The sequence below is a fragment of the Zingiber officinale genome, chromosome 4B, assembly GCF_018446385.1.
Source record: "Zingiber officinale cultivar Zhangliang chromosome 4B, Zo_v1.1, whole genome shotgun sequence".
NCBI classification, from domain to species: Eukaryota; Viridiplantae; Streptophyta; class Magnoliopsida; order Zingiberales; family Zingiberaceae; genus Zingiber; species Zingiber officinale.
The window spans coordinates 4,096,053-4,122,434 of NC_055993.1; the positions used below are offsets into that span (position 1 = coordinate 4,096,053).

Genomic DNA, 26,382 nt, shown 5'->3' on the forward strand with positions numbered 1-26,382 from the left:
TGAGTTGAGTGCAGGTTTAGCTGACAGAGTTTTCACTATTTTTTGCAAGTTCATGATCTTAATTGCACACTCCAGTCTAAAAATACATGCAATGCTGATGGACTTTACAAGCCTGGTGTGCATATTCAAATAAAAATCCAATACAATACTGTGGCTAAGAACACTATAACCCTCAAACTGAAATCTCTTTGGATGACGAGCGCATCAGTCAGCTAATGTGGCTTGCAATCTGATAATGTTGCTTTGTTATCCAGTTGATGAGCTTCTTTAACTGAGGTTCCATCGCATCCACCGAATTTGGAACTGCGTCTCATTGTCAGTTTTCCAGCATCAGGTGCTACGGCAGTGGAGGAGCCTTTGTTGGGCGAGATGGCAGTGGCGAGACCTATTGGCATGAGGCATAGTCCTTTGCTCTGAAGGAACTGCATAGCATTGGTGACATTAGTTTCCATGAGCTTCATGACTTCCTGCTCGAAGGCTAAGCTGTCATCTGATTCTGAGATGTCTGAACCACCCTGCCCTGAGGATGATAATAGAAGATTGCCGGAGCCCTGTAGAATTCATTTTAAATTCCATAATGAAGAGGAGATCAAAGAAATGGAACAACCAAATGTAGCTGCTTAGTAGTTATCAACTTCCCTACTTACAAAAAAAACAATACAAATCCAATGCCTCTCGTGTGTTTATGTTGAACAAATGCAAAGAGATCTGGAGCACTCACTGTTTATCTTCTTAAAACATACACAGACTCCCACATTTCCTGTTAAATAGCCTCATTCATTTGCTTATGTCAAATAATTGCGACTTCTCTAAGATATCTATAGCAAATTCATCTCATTTAGAAGACCTTAGTAGTTAAACTCTTGTAGGTACTATGTAATGACAATAAAAGCAACGGACCAATATATAATAGCGCTTTATTATTCATCTGTTAGCGACAAAATTCAAACAACATTGATTATAGGATAATTCATGTGAATATGTCCTTGTTTGGGCATGAGGCCATCCTGACGTTAACTTTATCACCATTTTAATTCTGTTTGCTATGCTGTGGTATCCAATTAATTTTCTCAAATTTCATCAAACAATTATTTTAAGGGAATGAATAGAAAGTCTTCCATAGGATAGAATGGTTATTCCAGGTGTATTCATTGAACAAACACAAACATGCTCTCATTCCATTGAGAATGGAAAGAAATAGATATTCCTAAAAAGTAAATAACCAGTTTTTTTTTCTGTAGAAAATGATAACGGTGAAAACAGCATTCACCATATCTTCCATAAAATATGCAGTTATAATTGCACTACTGTAAATGACAAAGAAACTGCTCATTAGAACAAGAAAGCAATAAGAAAAACTAAGTTCCAGGCTCTGCAATTGAGTAAAATTTCTTCCACAAAGACAATGGTGGACTATATATTCGAATATTGAAATTAAATGAAAGAGCACCTCAGTTTGGGTATCTGTTAGAAGGGGAACAACTGCTCCTGTTGCACCCAACCGGCTCATGCTTAGAACCTTCAAATTAACATATTATCAAAAATAATGAGAAAATAAATTGCTGGTAACCACACACTTGTTATGTTATAAAAATGTTAAAACCTTGACTTGGAGTTGCAAGAATTTGACATAGTCAATAATGTCGTCCAACATTGATGCCTTGTCATTCTGCAATGATTAATTGCATGCTTCAGCTATAACAATAAGGTCGAGGTAGAATATAGAACTTTGGCTAGTAATTACAGAAATGAAGAGTTAAGTCCACAAAGCAGAAAAATTTATGATAAAATAGTGCATCTATGCAGGCATCATCCAACTTTAGTTAACTTGAAATTTTTACATGTATTTTGGAGAATGGAGTTTGAAATCAAGAACATTTCAAATAATATCGTTAACAAATAATAAGAAATTTTATGATTTCATTTATAAGATTTAAACTATCATCAACCAGAAACAACAAAGATCAGATAAACAAGTTGCAATGTAGTATGTGCAACTGGACTGAAACCTAGATCTTGGGAGAATTGGGATTTCATGGTAGCTAGCATTAATAAGGATGATAATAAAGCAAAACAACGATTCTGAAAATGGAGCCCGGATGAGTTATTCACAGTTAGATCAGCATATCAAGGTTATGTTTCAATTGACAATGTCTATTCTGAGTTACGTGCCATTTGGGTGACTTTTGCTCCAAAACAAATCCAGTTTTTCACTTGGTTAATGCTATAAGATAAGCTGAATAAAAAGCTTGTTTGGTGGAAGCTGGAATCTCAATTGACAGCATCTTTTGTTATTCTGCAGAAGCTCAGTAGAGATGGCTGAACAACTCTTTCATACTTGCAGTTAGACTAAGATTGGTTGATTCTGCATTTCCCGCTACAGTGGGATTGAATTAGCAGATTGTATTAGTTACTTTGATTCTAGGCAACGAAGGAAGGATTTCAAGAAAACAAAGCCACTCAAGCCTTGATATGGCACAAAAGGAATAATTTAATCTTCAAGAGTGGAATATGGAATCACCTTTACATTTTAACTGACTGTAGTTATGTCAGTTACAGGATCACCAGATAGGAAATAGAAGGCAAAGTATCAGCAAATCCTGAACTAGTTGAAATTGGAGATATGTTGGATATACTTAAAACGACTAGAGCTCCTCATAGTTTCTGCTTTCCTAATCATTATATTTCATTTCCTGCACTTAAGTTTACTCCAGTCTAATTGTCATTTTAAGCTACTGCTCAAGTTGCTTAGCTAGTTTTGTTTTCAATTATGGCATGTCAATTCCTAGTATTTGTATTTAACCTCGATATTTATACCAAGTATAAGAGCCTCTCTTACCATTTACCTCTTTTTTTCAGAAAAAATGGACTGAAACCTAGACAACACACATTTGGCACCTTGTTACTCTTGTCTGAACCAGTTGAGATGATTTAACTAAGATCTTAAATAAGTTGGCTAAGATGAAGAACCAAGCCATTTTGTCCTAGATCAAAAAGCCTCATTATCTCCTCTGCTGCAGTGAACATCATTAAAAAGTTGTAACAAAAATTATGCCAAATTTAATTTCAGTGAAATTGAATAAAAGACCATAGTTAAATAAGGGTACTTTTATATTTACTAGACAAGAGATTAACACATTGTGGAAGCGGAATAGGACAAACAGAAGAGAAGATTTCTAGTACCTTATTTGAATCAGGAACAAGTTCCTGTAGATTTTTCATTCTCTCAGCAATTTTTTCTCTGCGAAGCTGCACCGATTGATCAGTACATATCAGCAATACTAAATTGTACAACAAAATCAATTCATGAGCTCAAAATCTTTGGAGTTGACTAATACTAGACAGTAAATGAAATCTACAGCAAAGAGGGATTGAGATCCATGCAGATGAAATAAGAACGTTCATTTTTTCTAAACAAGCAATGTAGGATTTTTAGTTATTCTGGAGTTTCAAATTAATGAGAATCAGAACTAAGATGATTTCTACTGACATCTATTTTTCTTTTTCTATCCATTTGTACAAAAAAACAAATATTTTGGAGTTGGATCATTTTCAATTTGAGTTTATGCATCTATGTAAAAATAATGTAATTTGTGGTGAAAACTTGAATTATTGTATTCAATTTACATTTATATAAGAATGTGCAACAAAGGAATAAACCCATATATATTAATAAAAAAGTGAAACAAAGGAATGAACACACATAGCTACTCCACATTGATTTGTTGTCCATCTCTATCTTTGCTAATGTTCCTCTCAGACCATATATTTTGGTTTGAGATTTGTTGACATATATGATGGATAGACTGTCCCAAGCTTTATTAGAGGTGGCAGTTGCAACAACCATGGGAGCAAATACAGGCATTGACCAATTTATTATCACATTTTGAAGTACTATCTTTCCTCATTCTAAGTTTGTTCTCCCTATTGTAGATTGTGTCACCATCTTGCATGAATGTTTTTATCAAAATGGATAGGATGATCAATGAACTCCATCACATTGTATCCATGAAGTAGGGTTGGAAGTTGAGCTCTCCAGGTTGGATACGTGCTATTACTAGTGAGTTGAGAGGAATTTGTGAGCCAATATGAAGGTTATTAAGGTGCTTGGGAAGGGTGTATGGTTGGTTACTTGGATGAAGGACGGTGTTGAAGTTTGAGGAGCTGTGGAGAGGTGTTCGGCATGGGAAAAAATTACCAGGTTTTGAAAGGCTTGTTGGGTTAATATGGCTTAGATACCATATATGGCAATATAACTTGTGAGGAAAACTTAAATGATTGTGTTCATTATCTATATTTACATTTACATAAGAGAGTGTAAAAAGGGAATTCCTTTAACAAATGAATGAACACATGGGCACAAATAAGGAGTGATTATAAAAGGTAGATCCGCTACCTTAGCGCCCCCCTAGTGCCGGCCCCACGGATATGGAAATAAGGAGTGATTATAGAAGCCATGTTTGGTGGAGAATAATTTCTATAATTTTAATAATAATTCTTCCTTTATCTTGAATTGTTATCATTTTTTAAAAAGCAATTTTGGATGGTGCCATTAGAAAAAACGGAATTTGTATTTTAGTGCTAGCACAAGGTGTGCATACACACATGCTTGTTTAAAAAAATAATGGTAATAATTCATTCCCCCAAAAGTTAGATCATTAACAAAAAGATCTTAACATAGGAGTACAGGGAAATTGATAGAGGAGGAAAACCATTTTATAGAAACTTTCATAAGTTGGCCAAGTACTCTATTAAACAAGACACTAGTTAGTACTCACTCGCTCTGCAATACTATGAGGATCAGTTGCCTGCCCACGTCGAGCTCTCACGCGTGGCTTTGTAACCCCATTACAGCCACTTCCATTAGTTGGAATAGCTTGAGATTGAGTAGAAGAACAGTTCATCTGATGGCTGGTTGTGTGTCCTTCAGATGGCAGTGTCTGTTAAATGTTGAAAGACAGTATCGAAATTAACCAAAAAGAACGAGCTATTGAACATGTCAACAAAAGATCAAATAACCTGCTCTGTGCTTGATATTCCAGCTGTTTTATTTAAAGCCATCATGTATGGCTCAGGAGGAAAAGGAGAATGCAGTCCATCTTGTTTCTGCAGTTACATTAGCTTAGCTTGGTTAATATAGAATGCTAAAACAAACAGTAGATGGGAAGTCCCAACTCAAAGCACCTTTTGTAGTAGCAAGGCCCCAGCAGTCATATTTACCTGCTGTCCAAGGGAGAAAGAAGAAAGGTCATGTAGGTCATTTTGATCCTGGAAAATGTTGTTATTTGTACACATTTTAATTTCACAATGCTAGCTCAACATATAACAACAGTATTAGGAAATGACTACAAACTTTAATTGGTAAGGATGCATCAGACAATCTGCCAAGAAGAAAACTCCCATTATCAAATCTCATTTTTCTCAACATCTCATCATCATTATTATTTCCTTGATAGCTAAAAGGCATGTTTTCCTGTTCCATGAATGCAGAAACACTTGAGTACATAGAAGACCAAATTGTTGGTACTGAAGTAATTGAATGGCCATCTCCAAGAGTATCTGGAAATATAGATAATTCACTACTGTTGCTCTCAATCGAGCTAGATATGGCCAGTGCACTATGAGGCAATGTCGATTGAAATGCTGCAGTATCAACAGCGAACTTCTCTTGTGATAAACTTCTAACTTGTGTGCCATTGTTCACTGAGATTGAGTTTGAGAATTGATGGCCTAAATTCTGGTTTGGTAACCTTTCACTTGGATATAGATCTTCGAGAATCTCATACTTCATATTTCCATCTACAAAGATATTAGGTGTCCCAGCATGCCCTTGGACGCTCAAGTCTTCATTTGCCATATTTTTTACTATATGATTTGATGATGTAATGCCCATAGATGGGTAATTTACTTCTTTGTATGCTTCCACAGAATTAGCGAGCAAGCCATCTGTCAGAGATATGCCTGAACCATTCCGTAGTACCCTTGAAGAGGAATTTCTATCTGGCCATTTTGAAGATTGTATGTAGGAACCAATCAAGTCATCCATTGGAATGTATTCAAAAAGAGACTGGTGACCTGGAATTATAACTAAACTTGTTTGATCAAAATTTTTCCTCTTGACTTCAAAGAAAAGTATAATTCAATTTATCTGTAAGAATCTGGCTTGAAAGAAGTGACACTGACTCGAGCACTTGAACCTTTAGTTTTCGAACAAGATTGCAGCTGTCAATGCTTGATTAATGGAAGAGTGTTTCCATCTGAGACGTTGGATGTGGTCTCAATTAACAAAGAGCAACAGATAATTTCCAGTTTCTCTCTAGCAATATAGAAAATTGTTAATCAGATCATAATATCATTTGCATTGAGAAAACTTTGACAAATGAAGATCCTCTATATATTTATGAAACTCTTGAAGTAACAGAAAGTGTTTGTTCTACTGAAAACAGAAATGCACACTATCATAGCAAAGCAACAAAGTAAACCTGAAAAAAAAGTTTGATACCTCAAATATATACATACAAAAAATATTAAAATGTTCATTAGAACGTTTTTCATCAGTACAATAGTCCCTTCATATCTTTATCTTTTGAGTGGCATGTTTTTCAGTGAATTCTCCAAAAATTACATTCCAAAGCCAGCATTCAAAAGACAATGAGAAAGTTCTCTGATCTAAACATCAATGTACCCAGGTCTATAAATCAATTAGAATGAATATATATGAGTAAAGAAACAAACTTTACATTCTGGTGTCAAACTTTTTTTTTTTAATTTCTTGTTCTCATTGTAAAGAATTGCAACTAACAATTGTACCTAATAAACACAATAAAGCATAGTAGGCAGGAGGTCCTGAGTGAAAATCAATACAAGTTTGCACTCAATGAAGTTCAACATCCATAAAATACTGCTAACTTCCTCATTGATTTGGACTCCAATTAATGAAAATATACTTCAAAGGTAACTACACTGATAATACTGGAGCACAACTGATCAGTAGCTGCATCATTCCCTTTTCTCAGTGCCACAATCAATCATTAGCTTTGCACCAATCCCCATCAAAATTCCCCAACTTACCCATCGTATAAAAAAAACACTATCTGTCCATCATTCTTTTCGAGTTTCTAGTGCCTCGATTTCTTTCAAGTCCTCGACAAGTACATTTCTTTATTTTCAGAAATGAAAATCTGAACCATTTCCATCGAGTCATACCGAGGAAAATCTTACTGGGTACGAAAATCTAAAATCATAACCTAAAGACTCATGAAAAGAGGAGTTCACTTGTTGAGCGCTCATTTTAGTTGCAGCCCAGATTCCTAAACATTCCTGAATTGCATCGAAATAATAGGACTAGAAACCCCATGGGACGTCAATCGAAATCGTTTATGACCAAAAAAAACCCCAAGGGAGATAAGGAAACAAACAGGACTCAAATCCACAGCAATTCCAAATGAAAAAAAAATGAAAGACCAGTTGCATAATAGCAATCGGACGAAGCAGATGACGATGCGACTCACCTCAATTGTTCGTCGGGCATAAGACGGAAAGCGTGCGACGATCGATCAGGGAGCAGAGGAGTCGTAGGAGAAGCAGCAAGAGCTTGGGAGCGTTGATAAAACAAAAAAACCAAAGCAGACGATGCTTTCTAAATGACTGCTCCAGCTTCCCGAGGAAGCAGAGGCGATCCACGTGGCGGATTTTTATTGGTCGCATAGTGGGGCCGTGGTTTCTATTCCCGGGCTTTGATGGCTACCGTTTTCCACGCGTCTTTCGGAAAGACCATCGGCTTTTCTAAAAAGGGGCAGCTTTTACGGCAAAATTACAAAATGCCCACGGACAGAAACGCCCCTGCTTAAGTGAGCTTGATCGCTGATTTAATGGCGTTTTTGTAACTTGATCCTCCGGATTAGCCGCGCTCGTCGCGTCGATCTCGGCGGAGCTGCGGCGGTGGGGCCCACGTCTAAGTGGGAACCTGATAATTTAGGGGCTCCTGTGTAATTTTCCACGCCGGAGCTTTTATGGCCGTCTGATTCGCACGCCGGATACGGACGGCAGGATGGCGACGTCATCGGAGAGGGGTAATTTAGGAATTGCACGTCAGTTGTTACCCTAGTTTGTAAAATCGTAATCCATATTAATTTAACTCTTAAAATTTTATCAACATCATTAATAATTTTAAAAATTATCTAAAGATCATTTACCAATAAATAGGTTAATAATTATAAAAAAAAATGATATACATAGAGAAAGAATCTCATAGAAAAATTTAAATATAGATACATAAAGTGATGATCGATAAAAAAATAAAAACGATTAATCATAATTTTATGTATCTATCCCTAAATTTGATGGGAACATAATACCAATTATTTTGTAAGCTAATTCTAAAAAAAATATCAAGAAGACAAATGTATAGAATTTTTCTCTCAATTTAACCAAATAAAAATAATATCCTAATAACAGCCAAACAATTGTTTAAATAATCTCAAAACTAAAATGATAAAAACTAACTTAACTTTAATGAAAGAAGTTTAATTTTTGAGAGCTTGAAAAGAATATTTTTAAAATTAAAACTGAACTAACTTCCATTTGATATTTTCAAACTGTTGTGGTTCAACCCAAAATAAAAATTATGATCTTTTATAACTTAACCGATCTTACCATTCTATTAATCTTGCTCCAATCCCACTGTAAAAATTGATCCCAAATGTTCTTTTGGATATTTCGAAATTGCAGGATCCTTTTACAAACCATGCTCATTACTATTTGCAATGTAGCTATTTAAAAATATATAACATTATAAGTCTTATCTCAAATTAGTCAGTGGGCATTCCTTCATATCATTTATTTTTTACGAATGTAATCAAGATGACAAAAAGATGAATATGCTCACCTCAACGCCCCGTCAATCTATCCCAGACTAACACAGAAAAAATAAATTACAGACAACTACTCATCTTTGAAATAATGATTAATACATAAGGAAGACATTTATCTCAGTTTTGCCAATTTACGAATGTAATCAAATTGCGATAGATGGTGATCATATGTACAATGTCCAACTACTGTACAGATTTCATTCCTGCTCGTATTCATCACATTTATCCATCATTCTCTTTGAGGTCAAATGAAAGGTTTTATGATCAAATACATTTTACTGCATATTTAATAGCACAAGGGAGTTTTATTTATACAATTAGACACATGAACGCTAGCATTCGACTGCAGAAAATAGATCGTCCAGTGCAGCGTACAAAGGTATAGCAGCTTTGGGCGGATCTACTGTCCCCATAAGTATGTCAGTAGTAGTAAGATAAGGGTCGCCATAAAAGCGTGTATTAGCATCCAGACGGGTCACGACCACGTTGCCTTCAAGTGAAACTCCAAGAAAAGCACCTGCTTTACAGCAAAATGGAACACATTAACCATTGAATGTGAAAATGTGCACGATGATTATCATATGTCGTTCTTAAGAGAATGAAATGAACGAGTTCATGATAAAATGGAAATTTGGGAAGTATATCAGGAAGATTCCAAATGTAAAATAAATACAATCACATGGCACAATTCAGCAGCAAGAGCAGCAGATGAATAAGTCTATCACATCTTTCTTGCAACGTAGTTACCTTTGCTACAACTGTAAGTGTAACACATGCCTGACCCTTTATCTCCAGCTCTTAGATCTGCTTCCAAGACTCTACCAATAGGCCCTGCTGCAGCACTAAGGCCAGCACCAAGAGAAAAATGCATGCGGCTGCAAAATGTCTTGACCGCTTTGGAACCATGAAGTACGATGATGTAGTCCATCAACTCCCCTCCAATCTAGTGTTGTTAAAAAAAACAGAAATGATCAGATGAGGCAATCACTTAACCTTAAAGTTAGTTTGATGAATAGTCATACTCCAGGAAAGTTAAGAACTAAAGGTAATTTATAATTTTCAAATTGCTAAAAAAACTGATAATTTCCAATATAAATCTTTGCCATAAGTTCATTTCATATTTCAGAAAATGTCAATTGTAATGTAAAAACAACCAGGAATTTGTGATGGTATTTAGGTATTATTAGAAATAGTCATGCACAAAGTTCAATGGAGAAATAAGATCAAAGTAGCCATGGCTTGAAATCTCATCTTGTGCTAGACTGGTCAACATGACATGTACCATTCCGATCAATTTAGAATCCAATATTGATCAACACAGATAACCTCTCATGTGCCACCCGTGTAGTTCATGCCAATGAGTGTGTTGTGTTGACCCTCGACGTGCTTCAGAATGCTTCAACACACATCAAGCAGATTTTTTAAAAGTTTTTTAGCTTGTTTTCCAAAATTATAATTCAATTGATTGTCTAATTATTATAATCTTATTTTAAAACTATACAAATTAAGTAGAAGAAAATTATATGAGAAAACTTAATATGAATTTTTCTCAACATGCACTGAAGTAAAAAAGAAAAAAAAATCATTTCTACTTTAACCATCTAAATTGATATAGTTTATTAAAAGTACCAAAAAAAATCAATGAGAAAGAATTAAATGAGTAAAACCTACCTCAATTCATCTTGGCATATTAAACACGTGTCAAAGCATGTTGAGTATCAGTACAGTATATTATTATAAAATTTAAATTTGATTGTCTATCTAATTGCAATAATGTTATCTTTAGAAGTAAAATAACTAAGTGAAATGATATTAAAAGACTAAAACTCATTCAAACTTATATTGACATGTTTTGATGTGTGTTAAAATGTATCTAGTATCAGCAAAACAACTATCACATTTTTATAAATTCAAAAAGTTAGGCCACATACTTGTATGCATTATACAAGTGTGCACTCAATTATGCTAGTTATGTACTTATCCATTGGGCTACGACCTCAAACTTATCCGCGCTTCAGCATCAAAACTTATTGACACATGATGGCAATGTGGATAATTGACAAAAAAAAAAAAAGAATTTAGAGGGTAACCATCAGATGGTATCTCAACAAGCATAGAGGAAGGTCCAAGGTTTGAGCTTGACATGCAAGAAGGATGAGCGAGCAATCCTCTCATCAAAACAACAATCCTAGGGTTTGCAAGTAATCAGCTGACCAAAATATTGTGACCTATGTGACTCCTCATGCAAGTTTGTTCACAGAGGAAAAGTCATTTTCCCAATTTCTCAAGCTTGGATGACCTCATATTAATATTGTTAAATAGAAGCCCCTAGCATAAAAACAGAAAATTTTAGTATATGAATGACTGCGAATATTTACCCCAAGATAACAATGGAAGTATGTAAAAAATTTCATTCCAATGTGAAAAATAATCTAGATAGGTATTCAAGTGAAGAATATAATCACATATGAGAAGTAGTATCCTCACACTATTCAAATGCGACAACCCCTTTGCATGGTTCAAGAGGTTACCAAAGATTGAACAATTAATGAAATATTAACATTTTTATATCAAAGGCACGCTACAGTGTGGAGGTGTGAACATGTTATGTGGGTGAATATTTCACTTGCATTTTGACCCTATTCTCTGGTAAATGTAAACAAAGTAAATTTCCTACAAAACTTAAGTCATAGGTCATGAATACTGGTAAGGCAATAAACAAATAAATACCTGCGCTCCCCAACCTAAACCCACAGAGGCAATGGAAGATGGTGCAGACCACGACCCATCTGACCTCCTAGCAACAACCAGGCCTGTACCTAATTTATAAGTAAGAATAGCGCCAATTTTAGCAACTGTCAGGATAGCAAGCCCTTCTGCTCCATGAAGGACAGCTAGAGGGATAGATTTTTCAGGATTCAATCTGGCAATCTGCAAAAGAAACAAAAAATTATTTATAGTGATATATCAGTAACGCATGGTTAGAATCGAAATCACAGTAATACATTGGTTATGCTCATAGGCTAAACAAATGCAAAAAAAATGGATAAGTAAGCACCTGGCTATAGCTTTTTAAAGTATTTGCTGCCTTGTATATATCATGTTCCATGGATAAACCTACAGGAAGATTCAACCACCCTCTTGCAGATGTCCAGTCCAAAACATCATGCTTTGCTGATTGCACAGCATTGCTAATTGAATTTATTAATAAGCCTTGCAATGGATCTAGCCTATCATAGCATGCATCACACACTCTTTGAGGATCTCGTTGACGAAATCTGACTGGTAACAAACATCTTCCTTTTGAACATGCTTTACAAAAAATATGACCACAAAATCGACAATGATGTCTTCCACGAGTAAGCGCTGTAAAAGGTAAAGCACACTGCATACACACAGAAGTATGGCTATCTGGTAGCCATTCTGGAGGATCTGCTTCCAGAACTGCTCTATAAGCACTGTAGTTGACGGCCTCCGCCTCGAGAAGTGGTGGTGCACTTGGTATGTACACAGATGGATGAAGGAAACTACCACCACTATCTTCAGAACCCAAGAACAACGTAGTTGAGGTAGAATTTTGCTGTGGTTGAAGGTCACCATGGTTTTTGTTTCTGCCAGTAAGAATAGCCACTATGCCACCAAGAACATTCTTCAAGTTTACCTCAATTTCCTTTCTAGAATGCTCTGAATTGCCATGATCTTTAAATGAATCAAATTTGTCTGATGGGCATGTGACAGATGATAAGTTATTTGAACCCTTCCATAAGCATCTAGGTGTAGAAGGCAAACTCTTTTTGTCAGGGGCATCCCAGGGGTCAGATTCAAAGTCATTTACAACATAATCTTCTTTATCAAGATCAGATAATGAAGCATATCGATGCATCCCTCTTGAAGTCGCCATTCATTTACTTAAGCCTCTAGGATTACAGATCAAGGTTTAGAATGATTCACCTACACACCATTAGTTTGAAAAGTATGTGAATATGTAGAGTTCTTAAGAGGAATTTAACATGCATCATCATACTAAAATCATGGAATCTAAAGCAACATAGACAAGATAGAGCATTCAACTGAAATATACTACTACGGCTACTTAACTTTCCTATTAGGAAATGGAATACATAATCAAGATTTGATTGCAAAGACCATGAATATTATTAAGAGAAAATTATAGCAAACATAAACCAAACAACAAATGGAAGCTTAGCTGATATCTCCACCAATTATGACATTTGTGATTACACACTAGGAAATGTATCCCAATATAAATAAAATTTATGCATTAAGTAATTTCGGGCTCACACTACATATATATATCTGGTTACCGTAAACAGTCTTTTTCCAAATAAACAAAAACTTACAAAAAAAAAATCTGAAATGGCAGACTAATTCTGCTATAAGACTAACAAACCACAATTATCCCATGGAATGATGTCTGATTTATCACTATAAAGTTGGGTGTTCAACAAAGTTAGCCCAAAAATATTCAGCTAAAAGACTCAAATTCAATTGGTAAATATATTTAAATTGAGAATTACTCAGCTAATGCGTTGCGTACTAAAAGTTCATTCCCCTTAACGAACCAAACAAGAATTTCATTCAAAACCCATCAAAAATCTATTTCTTTTGTTCAAATAGCACATTAAACAAATTGAAATTGTACCCAAACTGTGCTTAAAAAAATCACACAACGGAATAAAATCCTCATCTAGAAAAATATACCTCTCGTTTAATATTTCACCTAAGGCAAGAGAATTACGAATTCCAATGAGCCCCTTTTCGTAAATAGCTATCCAAACAAATTCCGACAGATGAAATCAAAGATACAACAAGGAAAAACTACGAAATACAGTATTTTAGCAACCCTAATTTCATTAGAAGCCCCGACATGGACGCGGATATACAAACCATGAAGTAATTGTTGATCAAATGATAATTTTTTTTAAGAAAAAAAACATCCCTAAAATAACAACCTTATAAAAAGTTCAGAGAGGCAGAAGTTTGTGCAATCGACAACAAACCTAATTCACAAAGAACTCTAAAAAAAATTTGCCGAGAGCATCAAAACACAGGGGTAATCATCAAATTACAGAGATCAGAACGAGGAGATCGATGGTACCTGCAAGAGCCTCAGGGAAGCAATTCCAGCGTCGGAAGACAGCGACCCAAAAGACGCAACGCGCTGTCGTGCCGTTGTGGATAGGAAGCAGTATGATATTACAATTCGACAAGGATCCGACCCGATTATCGTAGCGGATCGGGTCTGATTAAGCGGGCGGTTTCCCTTCTCTAATTGCCGAATCGAGTAATGCTGTCCTTGTCCTCGTTTTACTTGCACAGCCTGAACGCGTATTGGAGGTGCATTTGTACGATTGTTCCATGGAGTGCGAAGAGTAAAAGATTGATTTTTTAGGAGTCGGATGACCAATTTTTGTAAGTTGAATCATGTTTTTTTGTCTTTTTGGAGTTCTTATGTTAGTCAGCTAGCAAAATTTTTGAATTTGATCATGTTGATACCCTAAAATTATTTTGATGTAATCAAATAAGTTAAGTCTGGTTGTGTTTAATCTTATGTCTAAGTGTATAAAAACTTATGAGCACAGGACGTCGAGCAAAAAACGCAGCGAAAAGGACGACACGGGAAAGAGTCGACGGATTCGGTGCGTCCGAGGGACAAGAAGTTGCGGAAGAGTACGCAGGCGGACGAGAAGGAGGCACGCCGTGTTTCCGAGGGACGAGAAGCCAGGAGCGGAAGCTTGCTCGAGAAGGTAGGAAGTTGAGTTCGGATGAGCCCTATTCCAGATGGCCGAGATCACCCAAACAAGAGGAATCGGAGTAGAAGATCCGGACCAAGGCAAGCGAAACCGGAACGGAAGGCCCAGATTGAAAAAGTCAACATGGTTGACTTTCCAATTCTAGGCGCCCGGAACCGAAGTTTATCCGGATCGCGTTTGACCGTGATCCGTTGCGAAGGGGATAAAGTTTTATCCCCCTCCAGGCGCCTGAAACCTTTCCAGGTGACCCGACCAAAGCTATAAATACAGCATTGGTCCAAGAAGCTAAAACCACAAGCATCTTTAGAAACAATACTTGTACGCTTTTAGTTTTCGTTTAGCTTCATCTTTTTGTGCGATCATTGTTGTAAAGAGATTTCTCCGCCTGAAAGAGATATTAGTGCGCTCTACTTCTTTGAATTAACAACCTCCCCGATTGTAACAAAGTAAAAATTTTTGTGTCTCTGTCTTTTTGATTTCTTTATCATTTTTATGCAAATGTTCTTTAATTAAGTTAGTTGTCCGAGAAAGTTATTTGTACAGGGGTTATTCACCTACCCCCTTCTTCTAGCAGGCCGCCGGTACTAACATATCAGTGTTGCCTATTTCTTTCATCTCGTTTTAAACAGTTTAACTGACTTTGAGCGCCATATTCTACTATACAATTGCCGTCCAGTTTCTCCTACAATTTTAGAGCGATGGCATCCTTATAAGCAATTAGCGTTTGTAGAAAGAAACAGGAAATCAGTCGAGAAGTTTGAGTTTCAGAGTAGAGAATCTCCTCTGGGTGTTTGCAACTGGCTGTGCGAGATGGCTTAGATGTTGTGTCATGACTTTCTTTTCTCTAGCTATTCTATTCCGTTTTGTCACTCTTAACAAACCTCAATGTACACTGCTTATCAACAATGCAGTTTTCTATTTAGTAGATAAAGAATTTATTTCAAAGCAGTGTTCGGTTGCCCTACAATCTTGAATTAATTTCTAAATGTTGTCCTTGTGATCTATGTTATGTCGCTTTGTTTAAGTTTATTTCTTTTACCTGTAAATCCATTGCATGTATGCTCAAACTTATCAACTATATTCTAGCTGATACTCAGGTCATTAAATTTCATCTTAAATTCTTGGATTGTGCCATTTTTTTTTCCTTTAATCTTTAGGTTTTTTTTTAGGAGAAACGATCATATCTTAAACATTTATAATGCTAGATTCTAGATTTAAGCTATCTCAAGCTAGCATATTTATATGACTTGGGTTTTAAATTTTCTTTGCTGGTTCTAAGATTTTGGATTTTCAGTATCTGTTTGAATTGAATAGTGGGCAAAGTACTAGAAAATCAATTAATTCCAGGAGTTGAAAATCTAAACATGAGCCAAACTTAGAGAAAAATAAACCTAGAAGTCGAAATTTTCCAAGCACTTTTATCAAAATCTCATGATTCTCAATGTAGTTAGGAGCTAGATAAGTATGCAAAAGAATCCATGGATTTTATTCAAGTGAAGAGAACTGCAGATTGTCTCATGTCCGTAGAGATTAAATCAAAACTAACAAGTCCTTTCGGTATCTCTTAAAAATTCACCACTTTTAATCACTCTAGTGACCGGACTTCCCGAGCTACATAATTGGAAAATTTCTTGCAGTCTGTAGGAACTTTTACCTTTATGACAAACCCATTATTTATGGGAACCGGGGTTTCCTCATTAGCTTTCACATTAACTATCAAGGCCCTGAAAACACAAGAAACTTAGATCAAGTACTTGAATCTCAAAAGCAATTCTATGTTCACTGTTGTTCATATAATTTAACTATAACCAATGCTTTCAAAATTGACTAGCAAAGATTCTAATTGCAACTTGCAGCAAGGATTGTAGTTATGTACATAGTTACAATTATTTATTTCCTATATTAAAATAATAGTTGATGTGCTTTCAGGCACATTACTCTTGTAATCCTGGACTATTGCAATGAAAATTCTATGCCTTCAGTTCTCTTATGTGCATCTCCATTGTTTACATGATTTATTTGTTGTTATTTACACATAGCCACCCTTTCTAACTTCTACCTCATATGACAATTAATCTATATTACCGCCTCAACTAGCATCCATTTTAAAATTCCACGATACCAAATAAATTAAACTATCTCTAAATCTTACTACTGTATCTCTTTCACCAAGTTCTTTTGTGGCTTCTCTCCATACTAGACCACCTTCTTGTGGCTTTCTTTTTAATTTTCTTTTTACACTACTGGATTATTTCATCATGTCCTTTTTCATTGAATGAATGTTTCAGAACTGACAAAGACTTGACTTCTAGTTACATTTACTCTCAGGTTAAAATCAACATTCCTGAGTTGCTAAATTTGCTCCTAACTTCTGTCACTGAATAATAATCTCTCTTTATGACTTTACTAATAAAAAAAACAATATTCTATGAATAAGTTATATATACTTTTTTAGGATTTTCAGTTATGATGAATGGATCACACAAACTAGCTAGCAGATCTAATGCATTGACCTCATGCTTTTGAAGTACTACAAACAAAATTTTTCATGGATTTCTCTAGATTACCTGTGATTTATTTCTTCCTCCCCAGCATTACTATTTGATAAAAGAGAATCAAGGTTCAGAAAATTTGAATGCCAATCTTTATACGCATAAGTAGATATGCTATCTTCAAACAGCTGGTCTTCAGACATTGTGGGAGTTTTCCTACAAAGAGAAGCAAAATTAAATTAGCATTGTGAAACAATTGAAAAAAGTAGTTGCATTTCTTCTCATGCGAACTTTTAGCAAGGAAACAGAGAATCACTAGCAACAAATCAAATGTCTAACACTCACGAGATCAACCGAAAGTGAGTTTAGTGCATGAAGTGGATACTTTAAGGATACTTATATAAATCAGGTTTGAACAGAACTGTCATTAAACAAAAGGTCACAGGGAGAAATTACATCAACAGAAATTTGAAACCTTTTCCAAAAATAACAAAATCCAACCATTTAATGACTAAAATCATAAAGACAAAATTAATTAATTGGATATGTCAAAATTGAATGGACAACCTCAACTCTGCAACATTAGTTTCACATTTTGAAATTTCTGACGTTAAATTTGAATCGGACATGCGCTTCACAAACTGTGTATGTAATGTTCCAGATGGCGCCGAGTATGAGAGATCTTTGTGAATAAAACTAGATCTTGATAGAGGGTCATAACTTTCATGGAGTATATTCCCATCTGATATAGATCTTTTGATAAATGACCTGCAAAAAATGTAAACTCTGATAAAATATAACTGCAGAATATAGCAGACTTGTATAAAATTCTTAAATTCACTCTCATAAACAACTCAAATTAGAAATCATCTACATGCAGGAACATTGTGGGGACTTGGGGGAGACAATTGAAGAGAACTAGTGCACAAATTTTCTTAGATAGATTGCCTCAAATATGCAATATAAAGAACAAAATTCTCTATGAAAAACAGGAATTAAAGCATTCGTTTTCCTCAGAAAAAAAAACATTTTCATTTAACAATCAAGAAAAGAATATGCCAAGTAATTTTTCTTTACCAAAAAATGATAAAAAAAAAGTGACAATTATTCTAACCATTATTTTCACAGTAATGACATAATATGTGGAAGAAAGGAATATCAAGCAGACAGGGTAATACCTTGAATTTTCATCAGTAAAGGCATGACCCATCTTCCCAACACAATGCTGAAAGGAATTAAAATCCCAAATGGCTGGTTTGTCCAGTTGAGGTTGGAAGTGTCCCAGAAATCTGTTAAAGAGTGTAAAGTATCAGTCTCGAAGAAGAAGCTTTGCACGGTTTGAACGTCCATAAAACTGTAACTTCTTTCATAAAATATGCAAAGCATTGGGAAATGCATGGAAATCTTTACACATACAGGTCTATTGCAGCTTGCTTTTCAACATCCATATATGCATTACTGTAATATCTTTGGAGTGTTCTAAAGAACTCTTGGGACTGGGTTGCTGCTTTCCATTGACCTCTTCTTTCAGAGAAAATCTATCAAGTGTTAAACATGAAAACATTTTTATCCCGAAACAAGTAATCTTTGGACCTATGTTGTTAAGAAAGAAAATAATGTCCATATGTTCTGTTAAATCTATAATAAAACTAATGAATTTCAATCATCCATATAAATAGAACATGTGCAATGTAAGCAATGTCCTCCCATCAATTCTTTTACCCAATTGCAGGAATGGAAACATTATATTTGTTTCCAGGTCCGAACCATTGTATTTAAAAGTGGCAATCAAAATAAATAACCGTTCATGATAAATTATTGTAATTAAAGTTGATAGGAAACAATAAAAAGAACCTGGCATAGCATGCATACAAACATGTGATGCTTGACAATCTTAATCTAAATTATATTCCAGGAAGTGATACCTTATTGTGAGCAGCAGAACCGCCATATTGCAGAGAAAGTGTGTCCCCCATTGTCTCATAATAAGTCATCAAATCATCAGCCAAGGCGGCATCAAGGTGAATGCTTGGAAGATGGGCTAAATTTAAAGCATGAAGTTGGTGCCCTAGTGCAGCTAAACCATAGGCATATTGAGCGACATTTGTACGATCTAAACAATCAATGCAGTTTGTTCTCAGGACACCTTGCTGACACCTGAGTGATTTTACCAAGCAATGTCCAACACTGTGATCCTCAATCTTTGCTATCTCATATCCTGATGTATCAGAATTATCTTCTCGGGATCCATCTTCTATCATATCAACTTCATCTGTGTCAGTGGTGTTACTGCTATTACTAGTAGAATGATTATTACATGAATGATCATTACCATCATCCATCCTGAAAGTTAAAACATAATTAGGAAACAATCAATAATGAAAGATATAAAGTAGTACAGTGAATGAAATGCTACTTGTTACTGAAAATAAGACATAACAGTCCAATAAGTAGACAGATACACAATTATGAACTTTGAGTCAGTTCATATGAATCCTTGGATATTATACATCATAACCTGTATAAAAAACTTGCATGCAATCCAGAGGCAACAAAATGATGATCCAAGAAAGTTTTCAGGCAGCGGTTTGTATAAGCTACGTTATAACTATAAAAACACTTACATAAATCTTGATCCCAATCACATTGTGTGAATTTAGTTTAATAGAACTAACATCAATATCAATTATAGATTATATGATGAGGTATGAATGCTGGGATAAAACAACACATAAATTTTATACAAACATAAAATGGATGTATAACATACAAAAAATAAAATAAAATAAGGAGCAAATTTGAAGCTAGTAGTTTGGTTCCTTTGAAGTTGAACCAGTTTAGGTTCCAAAGGAATGCCCTAATTTGATTCATTTAGAGAACTTACTAGTTTTTGTCATTGCAAAATATTAAACTAAGTTTTTGATGTGCTAGCAAGCAAGTTGCAAATGTCAATTTCAATAGTTGTCTTGCAAGTGAGAAACACTTTGGACATTTATATGCCAATATAATATACTCTACATTGTTATATTATGTGATTCATTTTATTCTCTAAGGCATAGAGTGACCAAACAGAACTTCTAGTTAATGTAGTCATATATTCTATTACTCTTGCACTGAGTTCAATGGAGGAAAAAGATTCAGAGCCAACACCAAATAGTTAGGACTAGCATGACCATTTGATCTTTAAGTTGTATTAATGATAGATGTTATTTAATCAAACCACTGCATAGACATACCATTATCTTTGTATAATGTTGACAAAATTGGATAAATAAGTATAATATCACAAATCCTTATTATTGCATAAACAAATATACAAACTGTATTCAGAACCATAACATCAATCTGGAAAGAAAAAACTTCAGTAAGTCGCACACAAAAAAAAAACTGATACCTCGTTTATTTAATTAAATTTGAAAAAAAATACAAAACACAAGAATACACACCAAAATATACTTACACAAAGTTGGGCCACCTTACATCACCTTCATTCCTCAAACTTGGTATCATTTCACAATAAAAGAATCCTGTCAACTTTAAGGTCCCTACTGCTACTTTTCCCAATAATGTAAGCACATTTTTAGCTTTGCTGTAACAGAAAAACGAATTAAATTAAAATTGTGGGAGGCAATAATTATAACTTTTCTAGCAGTAGAAAAGAAACAAATATCCTTGAATCAAAGAGAGTCTAGTACCTTCGAGAATGCTTATGAAGATCCCAATGCAAGTATTTTAAACTACGTTCTTCTGGAATATTTTTGTTGATAAACTCAATTGCATCAGCAAATTCTGAACGTAAAATAGATTCCCGAGGTTTCTTCTCCACTGACTATTAAAATAACAAAAATTATGAGGGTGGCAAATCTCATTGGTTATTAATCCAATCAAATAAAGGGTAAATAATGATATAAAATGGATTATGAAATGCTTTATGCAAAAAAAAAAAGGAAAAGCCTTAGAAGGTATACCTTTATCAAGTTCAATATGATAATAGGATTTCCATATCTTTTGCTGAGATTCTCAAAATGAAGCCGAGTAGCGTGATAATCCCTTTCTTTTTTTACTGTTCCAGGCAAAAAAGTAGATATTTACTTTTTAAACAAATGTAAAATATTTGTCAAGCTGACAGGCTTTCCCTCCAGTTTCCTAGAGAGAGAGAGAGAAAGTGTTGGCAACATTTAAAACTTACATATTATATCAGGCTTCAGATTAAGTTTTGAGGTTTCTTGAGACCAAAAAAGAGGTATTGAACCCCTATTCTGAACTACAGAACTAACACACTTTGGCATTTCTCCAGGAATGTCTTTAAAGATAATTTGTTCTGTCTCAACGTCATTTGCAACATGCCCATCGAAATTCAAACCTCTCTTAAGGTATCTAATCCAAAGAACAATGGTGTTTTCAGAATTAACAAGAAGGCAAGAAGAAAGTACAAGATGGAAAGTATTAAGGACAGTCAGTAGACTAAAATGAATATATAGATGACAAAAGAAAGACAGCAAGAGCATAACAACCTAGTCCCGGCATAGTGTCGTGAGCGCCTAGCAATGAGAGTCAACCAAACATCTTCTCCAGAAATTGCGAGTTTCACCTGAATTAACAAGGATAAAGCTATTATTTATCTTTTTTCTCTGAGGAATTTCATAAAAGTGATGATATCCAAAGTAGAATAATATGATACGGAACAGCATAATGATGAACTACAATATGATTGCACTCAGTAAATCAGCATTTATGACCATTAAATTTCCTCATGGTATGTTAATAACCAAAAATTCTTGCATATTTGAATGGAAAAACAACAGATTATTAAAAAGATATTGGTCCCTTGTAGAGCATGAGCATTAGTAACATGAAACCTCTAAAAAAGATAGTGACCCTATCAGTCTTATAATTTATATCCAATAAAAACATATTAATGAAACTAAGGGTTATATATTGGTCCCTTGTACCAATGTGTGAATAGCTTTTTCAAAACTCATCATTGACGTGTTATGTCTCCTTGACCATTTACTCGCACAATAGGATCAATATTTACCAATCTGCACATTGGTTAAGTGTTCCTGATTTAATTTGCTTTTATTATATTCCTACTTTGAGAGATACATTTAAGATGGTATAAGCACGTTCTTATGCATCTAATAAATGTCTCAGTTAAGCGATATGAGACCAGGACAAATAAACACATTAATAGAGAATGAGATAAACTAAAAAAGACTTGATTAAATTCATTTAAATATAGACGATGATATAGTAAGAGATAGAGCCCAATGACATTGGAGGATCCATATAGTTGACCCCACATAGTGGGATAAAGATTTAGTTGTTGTTATTGTTATTCTATTCCTTTTCCTCTTGTCATTACAAGGTTCTCTATCTAAAAGTTCGAGCAAATTTTACGACTAAATTTTATCAGTTTTGAAATGCAAGTTACGATAAAAAACCAGAACTAAATTAAGATTTTTTGAATATGAAATATAGGTTATGAAGACACGTGCAGTAAACTAAAAGACTGGGTTTCAAGGTGTTTCTTTGAATATCCATTTCCGCCTCATTGTAATGCTGCTTTTGTATAAGCACTTTCTTAGTTTATATGAGTTACCTAAGGAACCTGTGGATTATATATCCTGTACAAAATGAATCAGGAATTTAGCAAACACCACTGAATGAAATATTGATCATCTAGGACATGCATGCCAAATTCTATATTATTCATAGGATAGTAAATTTTGGTGAACTGATTGTAGTTGGCATGATTTTATATTATCTAGCCTTATTTTTTGGGTAAATAACCTCTATGAAAATTTTCACTATTCTAATGTATTGAATGGGTTGTCAGATGCAGACAAACTCGAACAGTCACCAAATTCCCTTGAAATCTAAGCCAGAACCTTCATGCATTTTGCATCCTTGATTCTTCCAAACTATCCAAACTTATGCCTATTGTAGTTTCCTAACTGGTAATCAGTCATTACCAAGACAGTGTAATATTAGTTATCAATTATGTTAACATATAATGATCAAGGACAAGGAAAAAATTAAATTACACACACAATTTATGGAATTTAGCAATCAGTTACAATAAATAAATGATTTTAGTACAGACTCCATCATGATTTATTAGCCCAGCCAATCAAAATGACCAAATTAGGTGATTCATATCATTCCTGTCCATTGGTAATATTCAAAAATGATTGTGGAAAAGAAATCATCAAAAGGTTGAACAATTAAATATTCTAAAATATTCATACCTGCTTAAAAAAACCATACACCAAATCAACCGTCCATAGAGTACTTTTGACACGATTATGAATCTCCCGAGTCAAAAACTCATTCCAAATAAACATAGTTTCATATATCATTTGCCCTGTATGACTCTCGCATATATTCTTCTGTAAGCTTTGCATGATATGGTACGAATAGCTAAAAAAGAAATCTTTCGTAAGATCTACTGTACGAAAGAGCTTCCTGTACCTGTGAAAATATTCAGACCAAATATGTTTTCAGCCAGGTTAAAGCTGCCAAGGTCAAAAAACAACGTGACAGACTAAAAAGTCATACTAAAAGATATATATTAAAATGTACATGGTCATCAGATAGAAAATCAATGCATGGACATTTCTGGAACATGAAGTTGGCTATCTAATCTCAAATCCAAAAAAAAGACTTGAAATAGATGAGAATTTGTAACCAGATTAAACAACAATGAACAGAAAGTAATTGCATGAGTTCCTCTAATCACAAAAAGAGGCCTTTATTGTTCTTTTTTTTAAAAAACACACACACACACATTCTTTCACGAAGATGATTCCAGATAAAATGAAACTCATTTAGTAATACTGTTGAGGTTGAGATAGTTGGTGTTGTTGAGCTTCCCCCAAAGTGCATATACTTTCAATAAAAAAAACATACTGAAATACCAAAAGAATCTTATACAGTGAAGCTTAACATGTAATTTCCATTCACATATACATAACCAATGAGCTTTTCAGGCAATAAAGAACATGTCTCGAGCCTAAACAATATATGCATTAAACATTTGATATTGATGTAGTGTAGAAAGTCAAAAACCTGTACTCGTCCCTGGAAACTGTCATATTAGACTGGACAGTAGAATTTGGAAGTGTGATAATTTCACTCTTTGCAACAGCATAAATTGTGTGGCCAAAAATAGCTCCAATCTCCCTTCTCTCAGTGATAAGCAGCATATAGTAAGGCCCCAAAAATTTAACAAATCCTGATACCAAAAAAAAAAAAAAAATCTTTTATGCTTAGTGTAAATAATCAATTATGACATACGAGAAGAACCAACTGAGAATGCACTAACCAACAATGCCATAACAATTTGTGACAAACTTTAGTCCACCGGTGGACTTGTTTCCCTCATGTATCCGATTCAGCAGTTCTTTACATTCATCTTCTGAGTATGTGGTAGAGTCCTCATCTATATTAAGTTCTGAGGGTTCTGACCTATCAATTTTCAACACTCGCGAGAAGTTCTTGGTCTTGCTCCTTCCAATCATGTAAAATTTCTGCAGGATCAAGCAACGCCAAATCACATAAAAGTTATGTTATGAGGATCTTAAGGAGAATGAATAAGCAAATACTAAATAGTAGACAATATGCATATATATCAAGGAGACCGCAATACCTCAAAGAGTGTTCTTAGAAAAGAAAAGGAAAAGACTATTAAAATAGAATACAACAGATTCAGTAGTCTTAATCCTGATAACTTGGAAAACATGCTAAATAATCAAGAATTAATTACTATGAATAGCAATCACGATTGTATTGCTTGAAGGAATATGCGTAGAAAGTTAATAGTTGTTTTTTGCAACACGGAAACTAAAAGTTGACCATGAAATTGGGATTTGTTTTTATGACGAAGTGGAAATTCCTTTATTACACAGAGATGGAAGGCAAATTCCCCACGGTTTACCTGCAGATCAAAGGATCCCAAAACAAAGAAGTGATTGAACGCCATCAAATCAAGTAGAAAGGTTGCAGAGAAAATAACTAAGAACACAAAAGCTTGCGTCTTTAGACACCCAAGCTATGAGAAGGAATGGAACAAAGAAGTAACTTCGAGCTAACATTCTAGTGAGATATAGAAGAAGAAGGCAAAAAAAAAAAAAGACAAATTTCCAGTCAGCGATTTTTCCTTACTGATTGAGTCTCGTAGAGCTCAAAACTTTGAAGGTATCCACCAGCGTCAGCTGACTCGTCGTGGATCCGCCCCTCCTCCACACCCTCCGTTGCCATCCTGTCCGGATCCCGAGCCCCTAGCTCGGGCCGCATCAGTTGGGCATCAAAATCTGCCAATACTAGGCAGTCCGCCGACGCATCTCCAGGTTCCCCCGCGGCTGCTTCAAATATAGCATCGTTTCTCCCTTTCTTCTCCGGCCTCCTCGTCCACACCAGCTCAAGCCTCCCCGAATCTCCTATTTTCCATCCGGGTGCCGGAGCAGCAGCAAACGAAGAGAAAACGAGCAACTAAACAACGAGAAGCTGCAATCTTTCCCAAGGAGATCGATTTCCGAGGCCCAACAAACCAAATCGCGACAAAATCAACGGGTATCTGGGTTTTGATTATTGCAAATACGAGAACAACAGAAGCAACAAACGATAATTTGCAAGAAACCCAAACCAAACAAACGGAAAACAAACAGAAGAAAGAAGAAGAACAACAACAAAAACAAAAACGCGAAAGGAAGAACAGCAATCGCAAAACGAGGTCGCCTATTTCTTCTCCCCCTATTTTATATGTTCCACGGAAGATTTTTAACCAAAAATGGAACTCCCTGTTCCTATTTGTTACTGTGGTTGTTTTATAACGTCGAGGGAACGAGTCAAGCACGCCTCCGCCCTGACTCGGTTGGCTCACCCAACTCGTGCACGATGACATCATCCATTCTACCCTTTTTATCAGAGTTTTTGAAATTTCTTTTTTAATTTTTAATCACTGTCAAATTCCCTCATAAAACAAAATAAATAATTTTAATTCATGCTTTATATATTTATACAATTAAAATAAAATTAGAGCCCTGAAAACCAGGGTTTGGTTCGAAATAAAATAATATTTTAGAATTATTAATTGCGGGAGCGAGTCGAACCCCCCCACCGAGTCGACTCGGGCGGATTCCGAGTTGACCACGTGAGCCGTCCGCCTCAATCATTGGATTTGAACGAGTCTCGCAAGCCACCGCATTGGGGCAATATTATTATTGGTGTTTAGGTGTAAAA

General features: G+C 35.0%; 3 protein-coding genes across 8 annotated transcripts; all 3 read right to left on the bottom strand.

Moving 5' to 3' along the window:
• LOC121974478 (putative transcription factor bHLH086) lies at window positions 1-7,670 on the bottom strand. Of its 5 annotated transcripts, none has more exons than XM_042525559.1 (10): window positions 7,512-7,670; window positions 6,198-6,316; window positions 5,354-6,075; window positions 5,185-5,268; window positions 5,020-5,106; window positions 4,779-4,940; window positions 3,184-3,249; window positions 1,604-1,669; window positions 1,451-1,519; window positions 1-551 (listed from the first exon to the last, which is right to left on the bottom strand). In XM_042525559.1, the coding sequence occupies exons 3-10, from the start codon at window positions 6,044-6,046 to the stop codon at window positions 213-215; spliced, it is 1,566 nt and encodes a 521-aa protein (XP_042381493.1). In that variant the 5' UTR covers window positions 6,047-6,075; window positions 6,198-6,316; window positions 7,512-7,670; the 3' UTR covers window positions 1-212. The 5 variants fall into 5 exon arrangements, with proteins under 5 accessions (XP_042381493.1, XP_042381492.1, XP_042381497.1 ...); XM_042525558.1 differs by having other exon boundaries at window positions 6,184-6,316; XM_042525563.1 differs by having other exon boundaries at window positions 5,185-5,220; window positions 5,354-6,316.
• Window positions 7,671-9,003: 1,333 nt separating this feature from the next.
• Window positions 9,004-14,123, bottom strand: LOC121974479. 2 transcript variants are annotated; one of them, XM_042525564.1, is made up of 5 exons: window positions 13,993-14,123; window positions 11,932-12,824; window positions 11,604-11,804; window positions 9,621-9,816; window positions 9,004-9,390 (listed from the first exon to the last, which is right to left on the bottom strand). In XM_042525564.1, the coding sequence occupies exons 2-5, from the start codon at window positions 12,772-12,774 to the stop codon at window positions 9,206-9,208; spliced, it is 1,425 nt and encodes a 474-aa protein (XP_042381498.1). In that variant the 5' UTR covers window positions 12,775-12,824; window positions 13,993-14,123; the 3' UTR covers window positions 9,004-9,205. The 2 variants fall into 2 exon arrangements, with proteins under 2 accessions (XP_042381498.1, XP_042381499.1); XM_042525565.1 differs by lacking the exon at window positions 13,993-14,123 and adding an exon at window positions 13,895-13,980.
• A 1,984-nt stretch (window positions 14,124-16,107) lies between these two features.
• On the bottom strand, window positions 16,108-25,629 carry LOC121974480 (phosphoinositide phosphatase SAC2-like). The gene is made up of 15 exons (XM_042525566.1): window positions 25,306-25,629; window positions 24,467-24,671; window positions 24,211-24,376; window positions 23,391-23,613; window positions 21,654-21,730; window positions 21,329-21,516; window positions 21,108-21,202; window positions 20,835-20,968; window positions 20,600-20,728; window positions 19,065-19,482; window positions 18,556-18,677; window positions 18,318-18,428; window positions 17,707-17,907; window positions 17,215-17,355; window positions 16,108-16,371 (listed from the first exon to the last, which is right to left on the bottom strand). Exons 1-15 carry the CDS (start codon window positions 25,435-25,437, stop codon window positions 16,233-16,235), a joined length of 2,481 nt encoding a protein of 826 aa, XP_042381500.1. The 5' UTR covers window positions 25,438-25,629; the 3' UTR covers window positions 16,108-16,232.
• Between the last annotated feature and the right edge of the window lie 753 nt (window positions 25,630-26,382).

Excerpts from the sequence above, each read along its gene's own strand:
- LOC121974478 (XM_042525559.1), bottom strand. The coding sequence starts at position 6,046 with ATGGATGACTTGATTGGTTCCTACATACAATCTTCAAAATGGCCAGAT. Across the intron at positions 3,250-4,778 it reads CTCATAGTATTGCAGAGCGA|CTTCGCAGAGAAAAAATTGC; the intron begins GTGAGTACTAAC and ends CAATCGGTGCAG. Across the intron at positions 1,520-1,603 it reads TCTTGCAACTCCAAGTCAAG|GTTCTAAGCATGAGCCGGTT; the intron begins GTTTTAACATTT and ends GTTAATTTGAAG.
- LOC121974479 (XM_042525564.1), bottom strand. The coding sequence starts at position 12,774 with ATGGCGACTTCAAGAGGGATGCATCGATATGCTTCATTATCTGATCTT. Across the intron at positions 11,805-11,931 it reads CTTTAAAAAGCTATAGCCAG|ATTGCCAGATTGAATCCTGA; the intron begins GTGCTTACTTAT and ends TTTCTTTTGCAG. Across the intron at positions 9,817-11,603 it reads GTTTAGGTTGGGGAGCGCAG|ATTGGAGGGGAGTTGATGGA; the intron begins GTATTTATTTGT and ends TAACAACACTAG.
- LOC121974480 (XM_042525566.1), bottom strand. The coding sequence starts at position 25,437 with ATGCGGCCCGAGCTAGGGGCTCGGGATCCGGACAGGATGGCAACGGAG. Across the intron at positions 20,729-20,834 it reads CTTCATAAGCATTCTCGAAG|CAAAGCTAAAAATGTGCTTA; the intron begins GTACTAGACTCT and ends TTTCTGTTACAG. Across the intron at positions 17,908-18,317 it reads TTTACTGATGAAAATTCAAG|GTCATTTATCAAAAGATCTA; the intron begins GTATTACCCTGT and ends CATTTTTTGCAG.